Source organism: Thunnus maccoyii, chromosome 1 (assembly GCF_910596095.1).
Source record: "Thunnus maccoyii chromosome 1, fThuMac1.1, whole genome shotgun sequence".
NCBI lineage: Eukaryota > Metazoa > Chordata > Actinopteri > Scombriformes > Scombridae > Thunnus > Thunnus maccoyii.
In genome coordinates, this window is record NC_056533.1 from 3198895 (window position 1) to 3213593 (window position 14699).

Sequence of the window (14699 nt, forward strand, 5' to 3'; positions counted from 1 at the left end):
ATTTGTTTGAAATGTAACTGTTTTTATTTGCTCTTAAGGTTTCATTATTTTTACTTTTTATTGCTTTAACTTTTTATCACCATTTTTATTGTCAATCCATCCAAAAGACACCTGTGTTTTGTTTAGAGTTAGGACTATGCGCAGACCTGGCAACCTCTTTATTTTTTATGCTACCTGTCTTGAAACAGGTTTAAAAGCAACAGCTCCTAAAACCACAATATATCACTTTATAATTCTACATGGATTACATACAGAAGCATGCAAAGCATGTAAAAAAGACAGCTTTGGGGTTGTTGGAAGGCACGTTTTTGTAGCTTTACTTACTTTTTCTCTGCTTCCTGTCTTTGTGCCAGTTAGGCCACCTATATGTTGGGCGAAGAGTGACTTGGGTAAGATAAAAAAACATATTTCACAAAATGTATGAGTATACCTTTAAAAATTAGATATGTTTCTTGAGTGTCCTCAAACTCTGATATGACAGATACTGTATGAAGAAAAAGGAGAACAATCTTCTGACCAGATGCTTGCAGAATAGCTTGCTAGTGCTTGTGCTGTCAGAAATGTGAAGGACGAGCCCCCAGGATAATGCTAGGCTTTGAAGCAATTTTGTCATAGTGGTGGCACTGGGTAATTACAACTTCTGGGTTCATCACATGATGCACACTGGCCAATAAATCATTTTTCCCATGAATATATTAAGAGAACTGCATATTGCTGCTCAGCCTTGCTGCCAATTTTCCCCAGTGGCCACTCATGGTATTGCAGCGGAAAAATCCCCTCTAGCCCAAAAAGCATTTTCCCCATAGACCACCATTATAAAAAAGAGACGCCTATAAAACTGTTGACAGGATACCTTTAACTGCAAATAAGGTCAATTATAACTCTTTATATTATGAAGTTTTTATGCATGAAGGTTTTATATTTGTAAAACTTTCCTTGAGCCAAGAAAAGCAATTTTAAAATCTGTTACATCATCCCAGTGTGAAGTCAATGGTTCAGTGGGAGAAACACTACTGTGCATATTCAGTGGGCTGCGCAATGTGGAAGCCAGAAACTTTTTTTCTTATACAGCAGGCAAGAAACTCTCATTTGACTGAATAGTCCAATACTGAGTTCTTATAATACATCCATGATTTTTCCACATATACAATCATGGGCAAGGCGTGATTGTAAAACAATGAATACACTTGTTGAATAGAATAAAATTGTTTGATACAATTTTTGTTACTTTTCAAAACTGCCAAGCACAGCCACTTCATGCAGCGATTAGCCAGGTGTGCAGAGGGAAAGGTGATAAAGAATGCACGATTTGAACTTCACTCTCAAGATCTTTTTGCCTTAAGACATGATTGAATGGTTTTGTTAGTTTTTAGTGAAGTATGAATGCCTCCTGACACTCTACATGCTACAAAAAAGGTTTGTCCAGCCTGAGAAAGAAAACACTCGATGGGAAACAGCAACGGATATTGTACAGACATGAAATCACACACACTCAAGTGTATTACATAGAGAGCACAGTTGCATTAAGGGTCATTTTGTTAATGGCGTATGACCAGGGTCTGGCACTGTGACTACAGAACTACAGAATAGGATGTAAACACTGAAATGTAATGTTGATACTACGACACTATATGTAAACACTGGATATTTTTACTCATGTCCACTAGAGTAGAGTCCATCACTGCTACATTATCCCTCAGCTACTTGACATTGTTTATATATATTTTAAACTTAATTTAAAGTGTTGAGTAGAAGCAAGCAGAGAAAAGCTAAGCAGTTGGAAAGCTACTTTTCCTGCGAGTAGAAATGCCTGTTCTGCTGTAGCCTGATATTTAAGGATGACAGCTAGAGATGAGGAAAGGTGTAAGCCTCTCATTAGAGGATAAAGTGTATTTTCGAGTGTCAGATTGTAAATTCATCTGCCTTTACCACTATAGGAGCTGTATGGTGAGCTGCTGCTGTGTGATGTAGACAGCTGGATTTGCATAAGCAGGGCATGTTGTTAATGGATCTGATGAGGATGTTACCTCACCATCTTGACTGTTATTGAGGAAACAGAGAAGAATTAATGCCTTTCTCTCTCACTGATTCCTTCTGTTGTTTACTCCTCTTCTTCTGTCAGTTTTTTTTCTTTAATTTTTACTCCTTTGCCAAAACTCCTTCCTCTTTCTCTTTCACTATTATCCTTCACATGCATTTAATTCACCGCAGACAAGTTTCCATCAATATTTTTGGGTGCGTTTAGTCAAAAAGATGATTATTATACACCGTTTCAAATACAGTTTCTTCAGAGAGGTCTTTTGGCAACTGTTTGGTAAAGCATATTGGGAGTTGTGATATTGTGATATAGTGACTAGAGAATAGGTATTGTGCAGATATACAGTATTGCTATTGTCTGTTGTTACAGTGAGAATTCTCCAGAGGGCAGGAATAGTCTGTTTTCAGTGTTATACATAAGGAAATAACTGAGAAGATGTCAAAAACATTGCCATATTAATACTACTATATTTCCACTGACACTGCCATAGTCAGTAGTTAGTATTAATCTGATATGTAGTGATAATGTGCTCTGAAATAGGCTGTGAGCATGAACACAGATGTGTAGATAGTAAAGTTTAAATATTCAGACATTCAGCAAGGTTCATCATCAGTATATTGTCATTAGTTGTGTAGTGCAGGATGAATGATGATCCACAGCTGTTATTTTTATCTAATGATTCCATATTGAAGCTCGGCACATTGTGCGACATAACAGTAGAGGAGAAACTGAGAAGCTGAAATCAGGGACCATCTCAGAAGTGCATGCAAATAGACTAAAGGAGCTTTTCATATATTTGTCAATAACTTTATAATTTTCCAGCTAGTTCTATTTTCATCTGGACCTCCTCCCACTGCGTGCACAACCTCCATGCAATTAGGCCAAATGAGTTTTTATGGCCCATTTTTTGTTAGTAGCTTTCTCATTTGTTATCACAAATACAGACCAACTTCATTTTTCATCTGACTTTCCTCCTATTAAATACACATACTCCTGTTTTCAAAATAATGCAATTCTGACTTACTTTTTCACTGTTCTGTTTCCACTATTGATTTCCACCTGCACTTTTAACAGTTACACAGCTTTTTTGATGATTATATATGGCAGTATTAAACAATATAATTCAGAAAATGAAGCAGATTAGCCGTTTCTTCTGGTATAAGCCACACCCACTTCAAAAACAAAAAGTACAAAAATACAACAAAATCTACAAATTCAATGCCAATTCCTTTGATGATGGTGGGTGGGATGATTTCCTTCTAAAATCAATGACCATATCCTTGGTCTTTGTGGCATTTGATTGGAGAAATGCTGAGATTCATCTTTATGGAGCAGGCTGATGATAACTGTATCATCAGCGAATTTCAGAATGTGCCTGTCTCCATGCTGGCTTCTACAGTCATTGGTGTAAAGAATGTACAGCAAAGGGGACAGGACAAAGCCCTGAGGAGAGTGAGTGGAAGAGGAGCACCGTTCTGACAGGAAGCCATTCACTCTCACCCTCTGAGATGTTAAAAAATCTACAATCCAGCCTCAGAATTTACATCAAGATTAAATAAATAAGCAATTTCCTAGCTAAAACATGTTGCTAGATAGTATTAAATGCAGATGAGAAATCCAAAAATAAAAGTCTGGCTTGTGTGCCAGGACCTTCTAAGTTGAGTAATGTGATTGAGGCATCCTCTACTCCCATCCCAGCTCTATATGCAAACTGCATGGGGTCCAGAGTCTCCCCCACCACTTCCAACATTTCCCTTTTGACCAGCCTTTCAAATGACTTCATGACCAGTAATGTCAATGCCACTGTGGTCTGAAGTCATTTAGCTCCTTAGGCGTTCTGCTTTTAGCCACCAGGACAACAATGGACTCCTTCCATAACTTTGGAACCCTTCGCTGCTCCACAGACATCCTAAATATATAACAGAACACCACACAGAGCAGTTCTGAACAATACTTAAGCAGTCTTCTTGTGATACAATGAGGCCCTGGGCTCTTATTTGTCTTATTTTTCTGAAATACTGCCTTGACATCATGAGCTTCAAACATCTGGTTTGACTTTGTGGGTGGGGGGGGGGACTCTTTGCATATTTCCTTAAGTTCATCTGCAAAGTCATGGGTATCAAATCTTAAATAAAAAGTATTTAGTGCGTCAGCTAGGTCTTTGTTGCTATGATAGCTTGCAATGCTAACTGGCTTGTTTCAGTTTTTTGCTGACCTATCATTTTCCTCATTCCATCCCACGCTGCCTTCTTTTCTTATATTGTAACTTGGCCCTCTTAACTTCCACTCTGACCTCTCCCCTTGCCTTTCTTTTATCTGTCTTATCACCTTTAACAAAGGCCCTATGTTTTCTATCTAGCACATTTTTCAAGGATTTAGTAACCCATGGCTTATTATTAACATGCTTCTTACCCTGTGTCTAGACAGCAAGCGTAGTATGAGCAGCACGTCAGCAGCAGCAGCAACAGCGAGTACTCCATCTGTGTGTCTACACTGGAGGCGTTCAGGTGCAGTGTTGAGCGTAGGTCATCTGTGAGTTGGAAGTACTCAGAGCCCGATACACAATGACTGTAGTGACGCATGTAAAACGGAGGAAAATAGACTCTTGAAAATGAACTCTTCAGGTCACAGCTACACCCATGAGATGTGAGCCTTCATGGAACCGGTGCAGACAGTTGCATAGATTACAATGAGAGTATATGTGTTGAATGTGACGTTCACGTGAAAAACGCATCTGACACGCTTGCTGTCTAGACACGGGCTTAGTAATGACAGTATCCCCACAAACTGCAAGATAACTGCATAAAGTGTCAGTGAGTTCATCAGTATCTGAAGCAGAGTCATTAAACACAGACCAGTCAGTACAATCAAAGCATCCCTGTAATTTAGAAACAGCCTCTTCACTCTAAACCTTGACTTCTCTTGTCTTCATCTTAGCGGGTAAACATAAAGGCGCTATTGCTAATATTTCTTTTTTCTTACAAAAGCTGAATTAATACCATTACTGTAATATAGTATATTACATATTTGATGACCATATCAGCTTGTTTTAGGATTTTTTTTGACATTTTCAGAATGTTTTCAATGGAAATAACTGATGATACTGGTAATTAAGATGAACCAAATCCAATTTTAAACACAATAACAATCACTCTGATCACTGGTGTTGGTGCAACTTCTAATTAAGGTGATGTGATACAGTAGGTGTTGATAGAAATGCATCTGTCAGATGAACATTTAACCATGAAAGTTGCTTTGGGTGCTTTTAAATGTCAACCTCTCACAAATGTCTCTCCTGTGCAGAGGTCAAGGTTGGTGTGGCTGTTAAGTGGAATACGTCAAAATTGCCAAGCCCGATTTGTTATTTTCATCTTCATACAGCGTGAAATATAGTCACCCTGACAGCAACATCAAAATGAAAAAAAAACAACAAGCTGTCTAAAACTCATCAATTCTTGTTTTCCGTTTCAACAAAGCTGATGGAAGCGCATCTGAATTCACTTGACAGTTGGACGAGAACACTCAGTAGCTCATAATAGGTTTTCACTCCACTGCTGCCCTCTGCTACATCACCTATGTGCCAAAGAGTATATATAAATAATTGTTGTGGAAATGGGTCTGTCAAATGTGATACGTGCGCTCCTCCTCCTGTCATGCACTCACAAACAGCCTCTAATCAAGCAGCCAGCCTGGGAATAGAACATATCTGCAGTAAATCCCCCTTCTGTGCATCCTAAAACAAAGCTCAACTAAATATAGAGTCTCTGACATGATTATGACACTGCAGGGACTAAAGTTTCCATGTTTCAGCTCATCCTTTCATTTCATGAAGGCCCACTACCACATGCAACACCACATTATTGGCTGCAAAGCAAAGCAGCAATGTGAATACTCTGAGCAGTAATATCCTGTATGTCAAGAATATAATTTACACAAAACTACTGAGTGCAGAATAGAGCTGCCTACTAGAAGTGATGGGGTTGACACTGGATGTTTGGCCAGGTTCCTTTTTTTGAATATACTTATTGGTTTTCAGTTTTTCTCCTATATAAACAAGACACAAAAAGCAAAAGAGAGATCATAAGCTGTATTCACTGTTAGATCAATTTTTATTTTGTAGAATTGTAAAGCAATTTACTTATTTTCTCTCCATATCATTATATGTGTAATAATTTATCATTCCTGGTAGCTCACGTTCTCATATTTTAATTTGTCTTTTAATCTTTGACATTTCCTTTCCAAATTGATTTGATTTAAAGGATTTAGCTTTAAATGCATCCCATCTAATTAGGGACGTTGTTTGTAAGAATAATGCAATATGCTGATCAATAAACTGAATACAATTACTCTTATGTACTCTTGTATCTATTATTAAACAACTCTCTATGTGGGGCTCTGAATACTTTACTAGGATAGATGTGCATGGTCAGTCAGGTTATTAGTCTTGTTTATTCTTTTATCAGATATTTCACATTTAAAGAATTTCCACTGTATTTTATTTGACAAAGTCGCAATATAAAGAGTCGTTGTATAGGGCTGACAGTTACAATGACTTTGATGCATTTTATAACATGTTAATAAACCATGTTTTTATAAAAGGATGTGTTTATACTTGGCTAGAAGACAGCTATCACATTTTAAAATGAATAATACTACAGGTTCATGTGTATCAGGTCCTGTAGTCTGAGGTTGCCTTCACAAGAGAGAAATGATCCATTGATGCCTGTCAAGTTCTGGTTTGTTTCATGCTCACTCTGACTTATGTCTGTGAAAGCTCAGCGATGTCCCATTGTATAAACAGCAAGTGTGTGAAGGGACTTTTTCTTCCATTAAAAGACAGTGGGCAGCAGTAAATGCACACTTTCTGTAATTCTGCACTGCTGCAGACTTGCAAGAATAATAAAACCTACAATTCAGTATTATTAAATATGAGGATGAGAGAGGAGTGTAGAGACATCAACAGCATACAAATGAAACTAAAAGACCTGGAAAGAACATGCTAGCAGTTATAAAATTACATATCAAACATAAGCCTCTGCAGGGTAACATTTGATGTCACAGAGCTGTGCTAATTCTTGTTTTGATACCGTTTATTGCCGTCGCACCATTTTTCACTCACATACGTAATGAGACAAATGGTGGAGGAGTCTAATAATGTCAGAGGTGAGTGACACTGACTGGACAACAACTGATTCATAATACCATCACTTACCTGACACACTCCACTGATACACATGTCAAAGGCGTCTGCACGGCAACGTGTTCCATCCAGCACCTTGGGGGCCAGTTCAACAGTGAGACTCTTTCCTTTTGCCTGACATCTTAGTGCACAGGGCGCTGAGTGGTCGTAAGGTGCTGGGATCCACTCATGGGAGACACCCTGGTGCTTGATGTCATTGTGGGCTGAACACTGCTGGGTCCGGAAGTCACCTGACTCTGCTGGGCAGTCCTGAGGAGAGATTAGCAAGGACAGAAGTTGGAGAGGGCCACTGCATTAACTCACTTTTCTGATACATTTGCAGCAAGTGTACCACAGTAAATATGAAATAAGGCCCAGCTCAGACAGTAACAGAAGCTCTTAGAGGCCAGGTGATAAGGGAGACTCTGCTTGGACGAGCTCACAGGACTACAAATGATGTCTGGCCAATGACAGCTCCTGTTACTGCTCCAGAGTTTTCCACCAATTTAGGGACCTATTTTCACGGAGGTGAAACAACCAGCGCAAGCAGCGCTACAACTGTAACGTGTAATGTAATGGTATTTTCCTGACCTTGAAACTCACTTTGCCTGTTGTGGTATTTTGGTGACCAGTGCCGCACACACTGTGCACAGGTGGGGCAAGGGGGACAAACACATGGGAAGTTCAATCAAATGAAGCAGTGAAAAGCAAGCTGTTGTATTATGGATTAAATTTGGTCCTAGATGTGGCACAGAAAATAGACGTCTCAGAACCACATCTGTTTTTGGCACCACGTCACTCTGCTGAAAGATTGTTGATTTTATCTACAAGAGCTAAAACTAAAAACTTGCTGCAAATGTGCTGCAATAACGTTTGAATGCTTGAAATATAAATAAGTTATTTAAATTAAACACTCTGTTCTTGTGTTCTGTTCCAATGACAAGCATGTAAAGAAACACAAAGTGTGATGGAGAAAAATGGTGTGTTCTCACTCACTTTGTCACACACTCTCCAACCAAAATCAGATCTATAAAAAAATCTTATCTTTAAATGAATGTGGGTGATTCTTATATTGTTATCCACAACTACTTTATACTGTATGAAAAGCCTCTTCATTAAATCCCTGCAGCATCTGAGGCAACAGGACAGATATGTTGATATGTCTGCAGCCTCTGGTCAGAGAAGTGCCAGAGCGCAGCATCATTATGCACGCTCATTCACTGTGTTTACCTTCATTAAATCACCTGAAAATGTCACCAGGCTGCTACAGAATAACCACACACCTCTACACACATCAGACTAGTTGGTTATAACTCAATATTCTTCCTTTTTATGTAGGAGGTGTTGGGTTAGCAGGGCTCATCATAGCCTCTTTTTCTATCTTTTTTTTTTTTTAGCAAAAGTAGCGTTTCATGTTTTATTCTTGAAATACATTGCAGTTCAAATGCTGTTGTGTAACATTAATTACTAAACTATGTGAACATTTACAAGGTGAAATACATTAGAATTAGGGCTGAAATAACTTTGCTCCAATGCTTCACCAAATATATTTTTATTTTTTCTATTTCTACCATTATTATATTAACTAACAATGAAAACATCTACTCCATCTGTCTTTCGCTGCAGATTTGTGGTGATGTATGTTCATGTCATGATGCTCTGAACCATCCAGACATTTCCGGTAGAAATGTTTGTTGAGCTGTCGTTATCACATTTAACTGTGATTGACACAACTGTTTCAGAGCTATGAGAGCAGTGATGTGACTGGCTGAGAAAGTATTTAATAATCACCACACTCTCTGATTTATATTCACCTTCATCCAGCCCTTTTGTTTTGTTTTGCCTGTTTTATAAATCTCAGTTATTGCGAAACAGGGCGCACATGAACGAGCCTCATTTCTGCTCCCACAATGAGCCATAAATGGAGGAAGACATGCCCTGAACCAGCCATTTTCATATTAATTCGCCACCTGGTCCACTGGTGTTTGAACCTGTCAGTGAAACAACCAGGGAAGAAGTGCAGTCTCACAGATTGCACCGATGAGGTTCTCCAGCAGCCAGGTTACACACAGCTGTGTGGCTTTTTATAGCATCCGTATCATTAATTCATTACATGGACCTGTAAACCATCGTCAGCAGGGATATCTCAGAAATGTAATCAGTGATTAGTTTGTAGCTCACATCTAAACCAACTTTACAAGCACCAACTTTATCTGCAATAAACCCATATCGGCCAACATATCAGCCTGGCAAATTCATCAGTCAGCCTTGGAAACCAAAATAAAGAATGTCCATATTGGATATGTGGGATCCCTGAACATGAGCCAAGGTGTCAGAAATGCATTTTCTACAATACCACATACAGGTATTGAAACAGTTAATAAAATATTGGATTCCATGCAGCTTGTGTTTGTTTGTGATTCAAACTGGACATTGGAAAAAATCCAGCCCATCTGAGCATGGCAGAGGAGGTAAGGCTGCAGAAAAGCTGTCAACAGATTAACACCTGGATGCTTTTTGGGACTGAAAGCTGTCTCAGATCAATAAACGATGCTTGTTCCTGCGGGTGACGACTGGCAGACTTTTGGCAGCCAATAACTCTGTCCTCCTCTCCCTGACTGAGAACTAGACACTTGCAGTCTGACACATCAGCTTCACTCACTCACACTCTGCCAGTATACATATCCTTCTGATGCCTTTATGGAGCCTGCTGAACAGAGCCTTCAGTTCAGACAGACTTAGCCTCCATGTGTGGAGGAGGGAGATGGGATAAATATTATCTTGGGAACACTTCCCACTGAATCTGACTGAAGTTCTACAATGAATCCAGACTGAACCGCATCAGTGGGCAAAGGAGAGAAATAAGACTTGTCTTCCTCTGATTAAAAATGGTGTAAGAAGGTTGTTTCAACAGGCTGGATTTGTTTCTGTGGTTTGGGAAAGTGCAGACCTACTATGGAGCTGCCATCATGGGGGCGGTTGTGGTTGTTGGTCTCCAATGGATCAAATGACGACCATTGATATTACAGGATGAACTCTCAAGGACTGGGAGAGAGATTATTCACATATAACATTAGACAGACTTTATTATAGCAAAAGAATGGATGTGTTCTTTATTTCCCTTCTCTCACTGCTGGAGTTTTGACTTATTTTTCCTTCTCCATGCACCGGGAAGTAGGTGAAGTTGTGGAAGAAATTCCTACTCTGCTTCTACACATACAGTGCATCACATATTTGTGGTGTTACTTGAATTAATACCCAGTAGTCATAGAAGGATGAGAGTATATTTAAAGCCCACAGTTTCATATTCTTTCTTCTTATGAGTAATGAAATAAACAGGAAATAGTAGATGGAACATACAGTCCTTAGTCGTGTTACAGCACAGAATAGCATCCTGAAATCACCAAACTTCCTCACAGCTCATTGCTGAGTTTCAAATCCTTAACAGCAAGCTAGGAGGAAACCTGAAGTTTTGAGCTGTTGAGTGTCATGAAAAACTTGGGGAGTGCACCATAAATAGTGTTGGGGTTTGACAAAATTCTGAATCTGAATCTTTTCAAATCCCTCCTTGAATCTGTTTTGGTTTGGTTTTCAACATTTCAACAAAGTTTCAGGTGACATGTTCAAGTAAGGAAAAGGAAATGAAAGTTCTGAGTGGCAGCCTTATTAGTATTCATGACTAGCAGTTATAAAATGTTGGTTAAAAATGCATTTGACACATTGAAATAACAGGTGTAGTTTACTGACTTCTGCACACTTTAATTTTGACAAGGTATTTACTCTACAGAAGATTCATTATTAAGTTGGTAAGCATGAATTATTAACTGCAAGATTCCAACTACTGAAACTGAGGCAACGCAATCAGCTTCACTAGAGAAGAATCATCCTTCTGTGGATCTAATTGAACTTGCAAAAACACACAGTTCATTTTACAATTGTGTTACAGAGTGGTGTACCTTTTACCTCGCTAACAGCATTTATGGTTTGATTCCAGCCGGGGACAATTGTTGCATATCATGCCCAAGCCCCCAGGGAGTGTGCCGGGCTATGAAGCCACTTTGACATAGTGGCTAAACCGTGTAATTACAACTTCCAGGTCCTTCACGTGATGAACAGTGGCCCAAAAAGCATTTTCCCCACACACAATCACTGGAAAATATGGAGGCCCATTTCTGCCACTGTGATGAAAAAAAAAGATCCTTAAGTCATTATAATGAGGAACAATCACAAAATAATGACTTAGTATCTCATAATAATGAGAACCTATCTCAAAATAATGACTTACTATCTCAAAATAATGAGAACCTATCTCAAAATAATGACTTACTATCTCAAAATAATGAGAACCTATCTCAAAATAATGACTTACTATCTCAAAATAATGACTTAGTATCTCAAAAATAATGACTTAGTTATGTTTTTCAGTTCAGGAATTAGCTTGAAAATGACTGAACAACGCCATCTAGAGGCGTTATGCCACCAACTCATTATTATGAGATACTAAGTCATTATTATGAGATACTAAATCATTATTATGAGATACTAAGTCATTATTATGAGATTCTAAGTCATTATTTCTCATAATAATGACTTACAGGATCTTTTATTTTTTCAGCACAAGTGGCGGAAATGGCCTTCCATAGGAAAATGACCTGTTTCACTATCAGAGTCTGATCCATTCGGTCCGACAACATTTGGAAAGTCTAGAATGTATAATGATTTTATCCCATTCGAGTGAACAAGGAGCCAACCGGAAGTTAGCCGGCTTGGCCAGTGGAAGTCTCTAGTGAGCATGCTCTATGGGTCCACAATTGCGGTAGTGTGGGCAACATCTGGGTAATTTCTTTACAGTCAGAAGCCAATTTATGGGCTACCAAGCAACTTTCATAGGTATGAATGGAGTGCCATCTTTGAGTACATATGTATATATATATATATGTATATATATATATATATATATATATATATATATATATATATATATATATATATCTATCTTAGGAACAGCTAAGATACTGCGCAGAACCCTAAAACTCCCAGGCCTCTGGTAGAAGGCTCAAGTTTGAGGAAGGACACACCACCACCCCCCATGGGAGGTGGATGAGAGGGAGTATATCGTTAAAAATTCTAAAACAAAACAAAACAAACTATTTTAAGCTGTTGGGCCTCATACTCCATGTGCATGAGACAAAGGCAGGCCTGAATGCAGTCACAAAGCCTGATAACAGGGAAGGGCGCCAAGTCAATCAAAGGGAGTCCAAAACAGACTCCATCTCCCAGCATGCTCTCCTCAGTTCACACCTTGGTGTGAACTCTGGGTGAAGTCCCAAACTGTCATCTTTCATTGGCAGAGATGCACCAACAACACCACTGGGAGTCATGGCAACGCAGCCATGACGTCATCGCCCCTTTAAGTACCGGCTGGAGACAGACATCCTCGCCATTCTGTGGAACTTTGCTGGAGGAAGCTTTGCTTTCTCAGTGAGCCAGTTTACTAAAGGAGGTAACCCTGTGCATGTGTCCCCCTCACCAACTGGGAGAAAAAAAAGGATTTTCTTCATGAAAATACTGATAACTTCTATGCCCCACTCTTCTTCAACTAAGTTGACTCCGCTGTTTTCTCTGCAACATCCACCGAGGATCAGCTGCCGTGAAACCCGCCGACAGAGCGCGAGGGCAGCCCCGTCAGCATCCGAGCCTAGGAACTGAGCCAGACCAGATGGACTGAAACACCCCCTTCTCGCTTTCTGAAGCGACCACATAAGAGGCTTAAGTCTGGGCAGAGACAGTGTTATATTGTGTGTTATTTTCAGCTTCAATGCTGTTGTTTTTGTTGTGTGAATTGACGGACCGCTGAGTCCCTTTGTTCTGCTACACTCCGAGGACTATTTGAAGTTTGCTGCCTGTTTAGTTGTGTTCACCATGTTAGACTGTTTTATGTGTTTGTCCCACTTGGGACTGCTGTGTTTGTGCCACTGTGAGTGAAAAAGTAAGTTGTTTGTTGATCGGAAATCAGACAGCGTGCGTTACAGCCTGCCGTCTGTATGCCCACTCTCTGCGGACAAAGTAACCACTTCTCTCCCTCCAACGGTTGCTTTCCCTCCTCTTTCTTCCCTCTCTTGCTACTAACCCACACACACACACACACACACACACGTACACAACACACACCTCTCTTATACATCTGACAGTCAGATAACATGGGACACAGCACCGCTCTGCTCTTCATTATCTACCATCAGACATGTGTTTTCATACACTGAATTGGGTCTTGATATTGTTCTAACCGAAACACCACAGTCACTTCCGCTATTTGGTTCTTGTGTGATGTGACTTCCTCCCATAGTCACGTCCACCATCTAAACTCTTGTGTGACGTCATCACACCAGATCATGTCCACCATCTTGCCACCCACACACACACACACACAAACACACACATGCTCCCGCTTGCATGTGTTTTCACTGTACATAGCTGCTGTTGTTATTATTTATGTAGAATTAGATTTTAGGATAGTGATTTATTGATTGAAGCATCGGCTAACTGTTAACTTTGCTATTATTTTATAAACACTGTTATATCTTTAAAGAGAAATCGTTTGTCATTATTTTGGTCATTTATTGTGAAAAGTGGCTGAATGAGAGAGTCAGAGCTCAAACTTAAGCCTTCTTCGTTCACACATGAATGTTGATACTAATATCAACATTCATGGGTCAATAAAGAAGGCTTAAGTTGTTTGTTGAGGCAGCAAAATTATTTGTATTTGCATTCGAATAAAAGTGGAGAGAGGCTTAAAAATCCTGTTTTTGTTGTTATTACTCTTTTAATTTTAGAAAATTAAAGTGTTACAATAAGTGTTCATGAATAAACTACCTTATGAAGGAGGTCCCCACATCGGGTCTCAAACTCAAGTCTCCCAGATCATAGATGACTGCGCTGACTACTGAGCTAAAAGTTATGCTATGGAATGTGTAGAGAAGAACTTCAAAGGTAATTATTGCTTTGCACTTTTCATTTATTGCCTATTTTTTTACAACCTAAGAGAGGAGGGGAACAACAGGTTATGGAGAGTCCCTTGGGGGCACTTTGTGTGTGTCAGTAGCTCAGCTTTATCTCTGAGGAACACCCCCAACTCCGGGAGTGATGTCCAAATTAGGAAATGTGCATCATGTAGCAGGTGGATGTGACTCCCCTTGTTAAGACCTGCTGATAGACATAACAGCGAAGCAGAGGAGAGAGACTGAGATAGTGATGTAACCGACCTGTGTGCTGTTATTTGACATGTTTTTTTTTCTTCACAAAAACAAATTTTTTAAATATTTGTATGAAACAAATATTCGTAAAAAACCCACTATTTGTGCGTTGCAGAATAACATATTTGTATTCGAGCACACCCCTCGTTGATATCCCTCAAATATTAGCATTCTAGGTGAACTCTTTTATGAGACTACCTTATTGTCTCGTTATTGGTCCCGATTTCTG

At 39.3% G+C, this 14699-nt stretch overlaps 1 protein-coding gene across 6 annotated transcripts in view; it reads right to left on the bottom strand.

Moving 5' to 3' along the window:
• adamtsl3 (ADAMTS-like 3) overlaps window positions 1-14699 on the bottom strand; it is a 296275-nt gene that overhangs the window by 125886 nt on the left and 155690 nt on the right. For all 6 annotated transcript variants that reach the window (XM_042405614.1, XM_042405639.1, XM_042405622.1 and 3 more), the window contains one exon: window positions 7251-7487. In XM_042405614.1, coding sequence (XP_042261548.1) covers window positions 7251-7487 — 237 coding nt within the window. The remainder of the gene's footprint in view (window positions 1-7250; window positions 7488-14699) is intronic.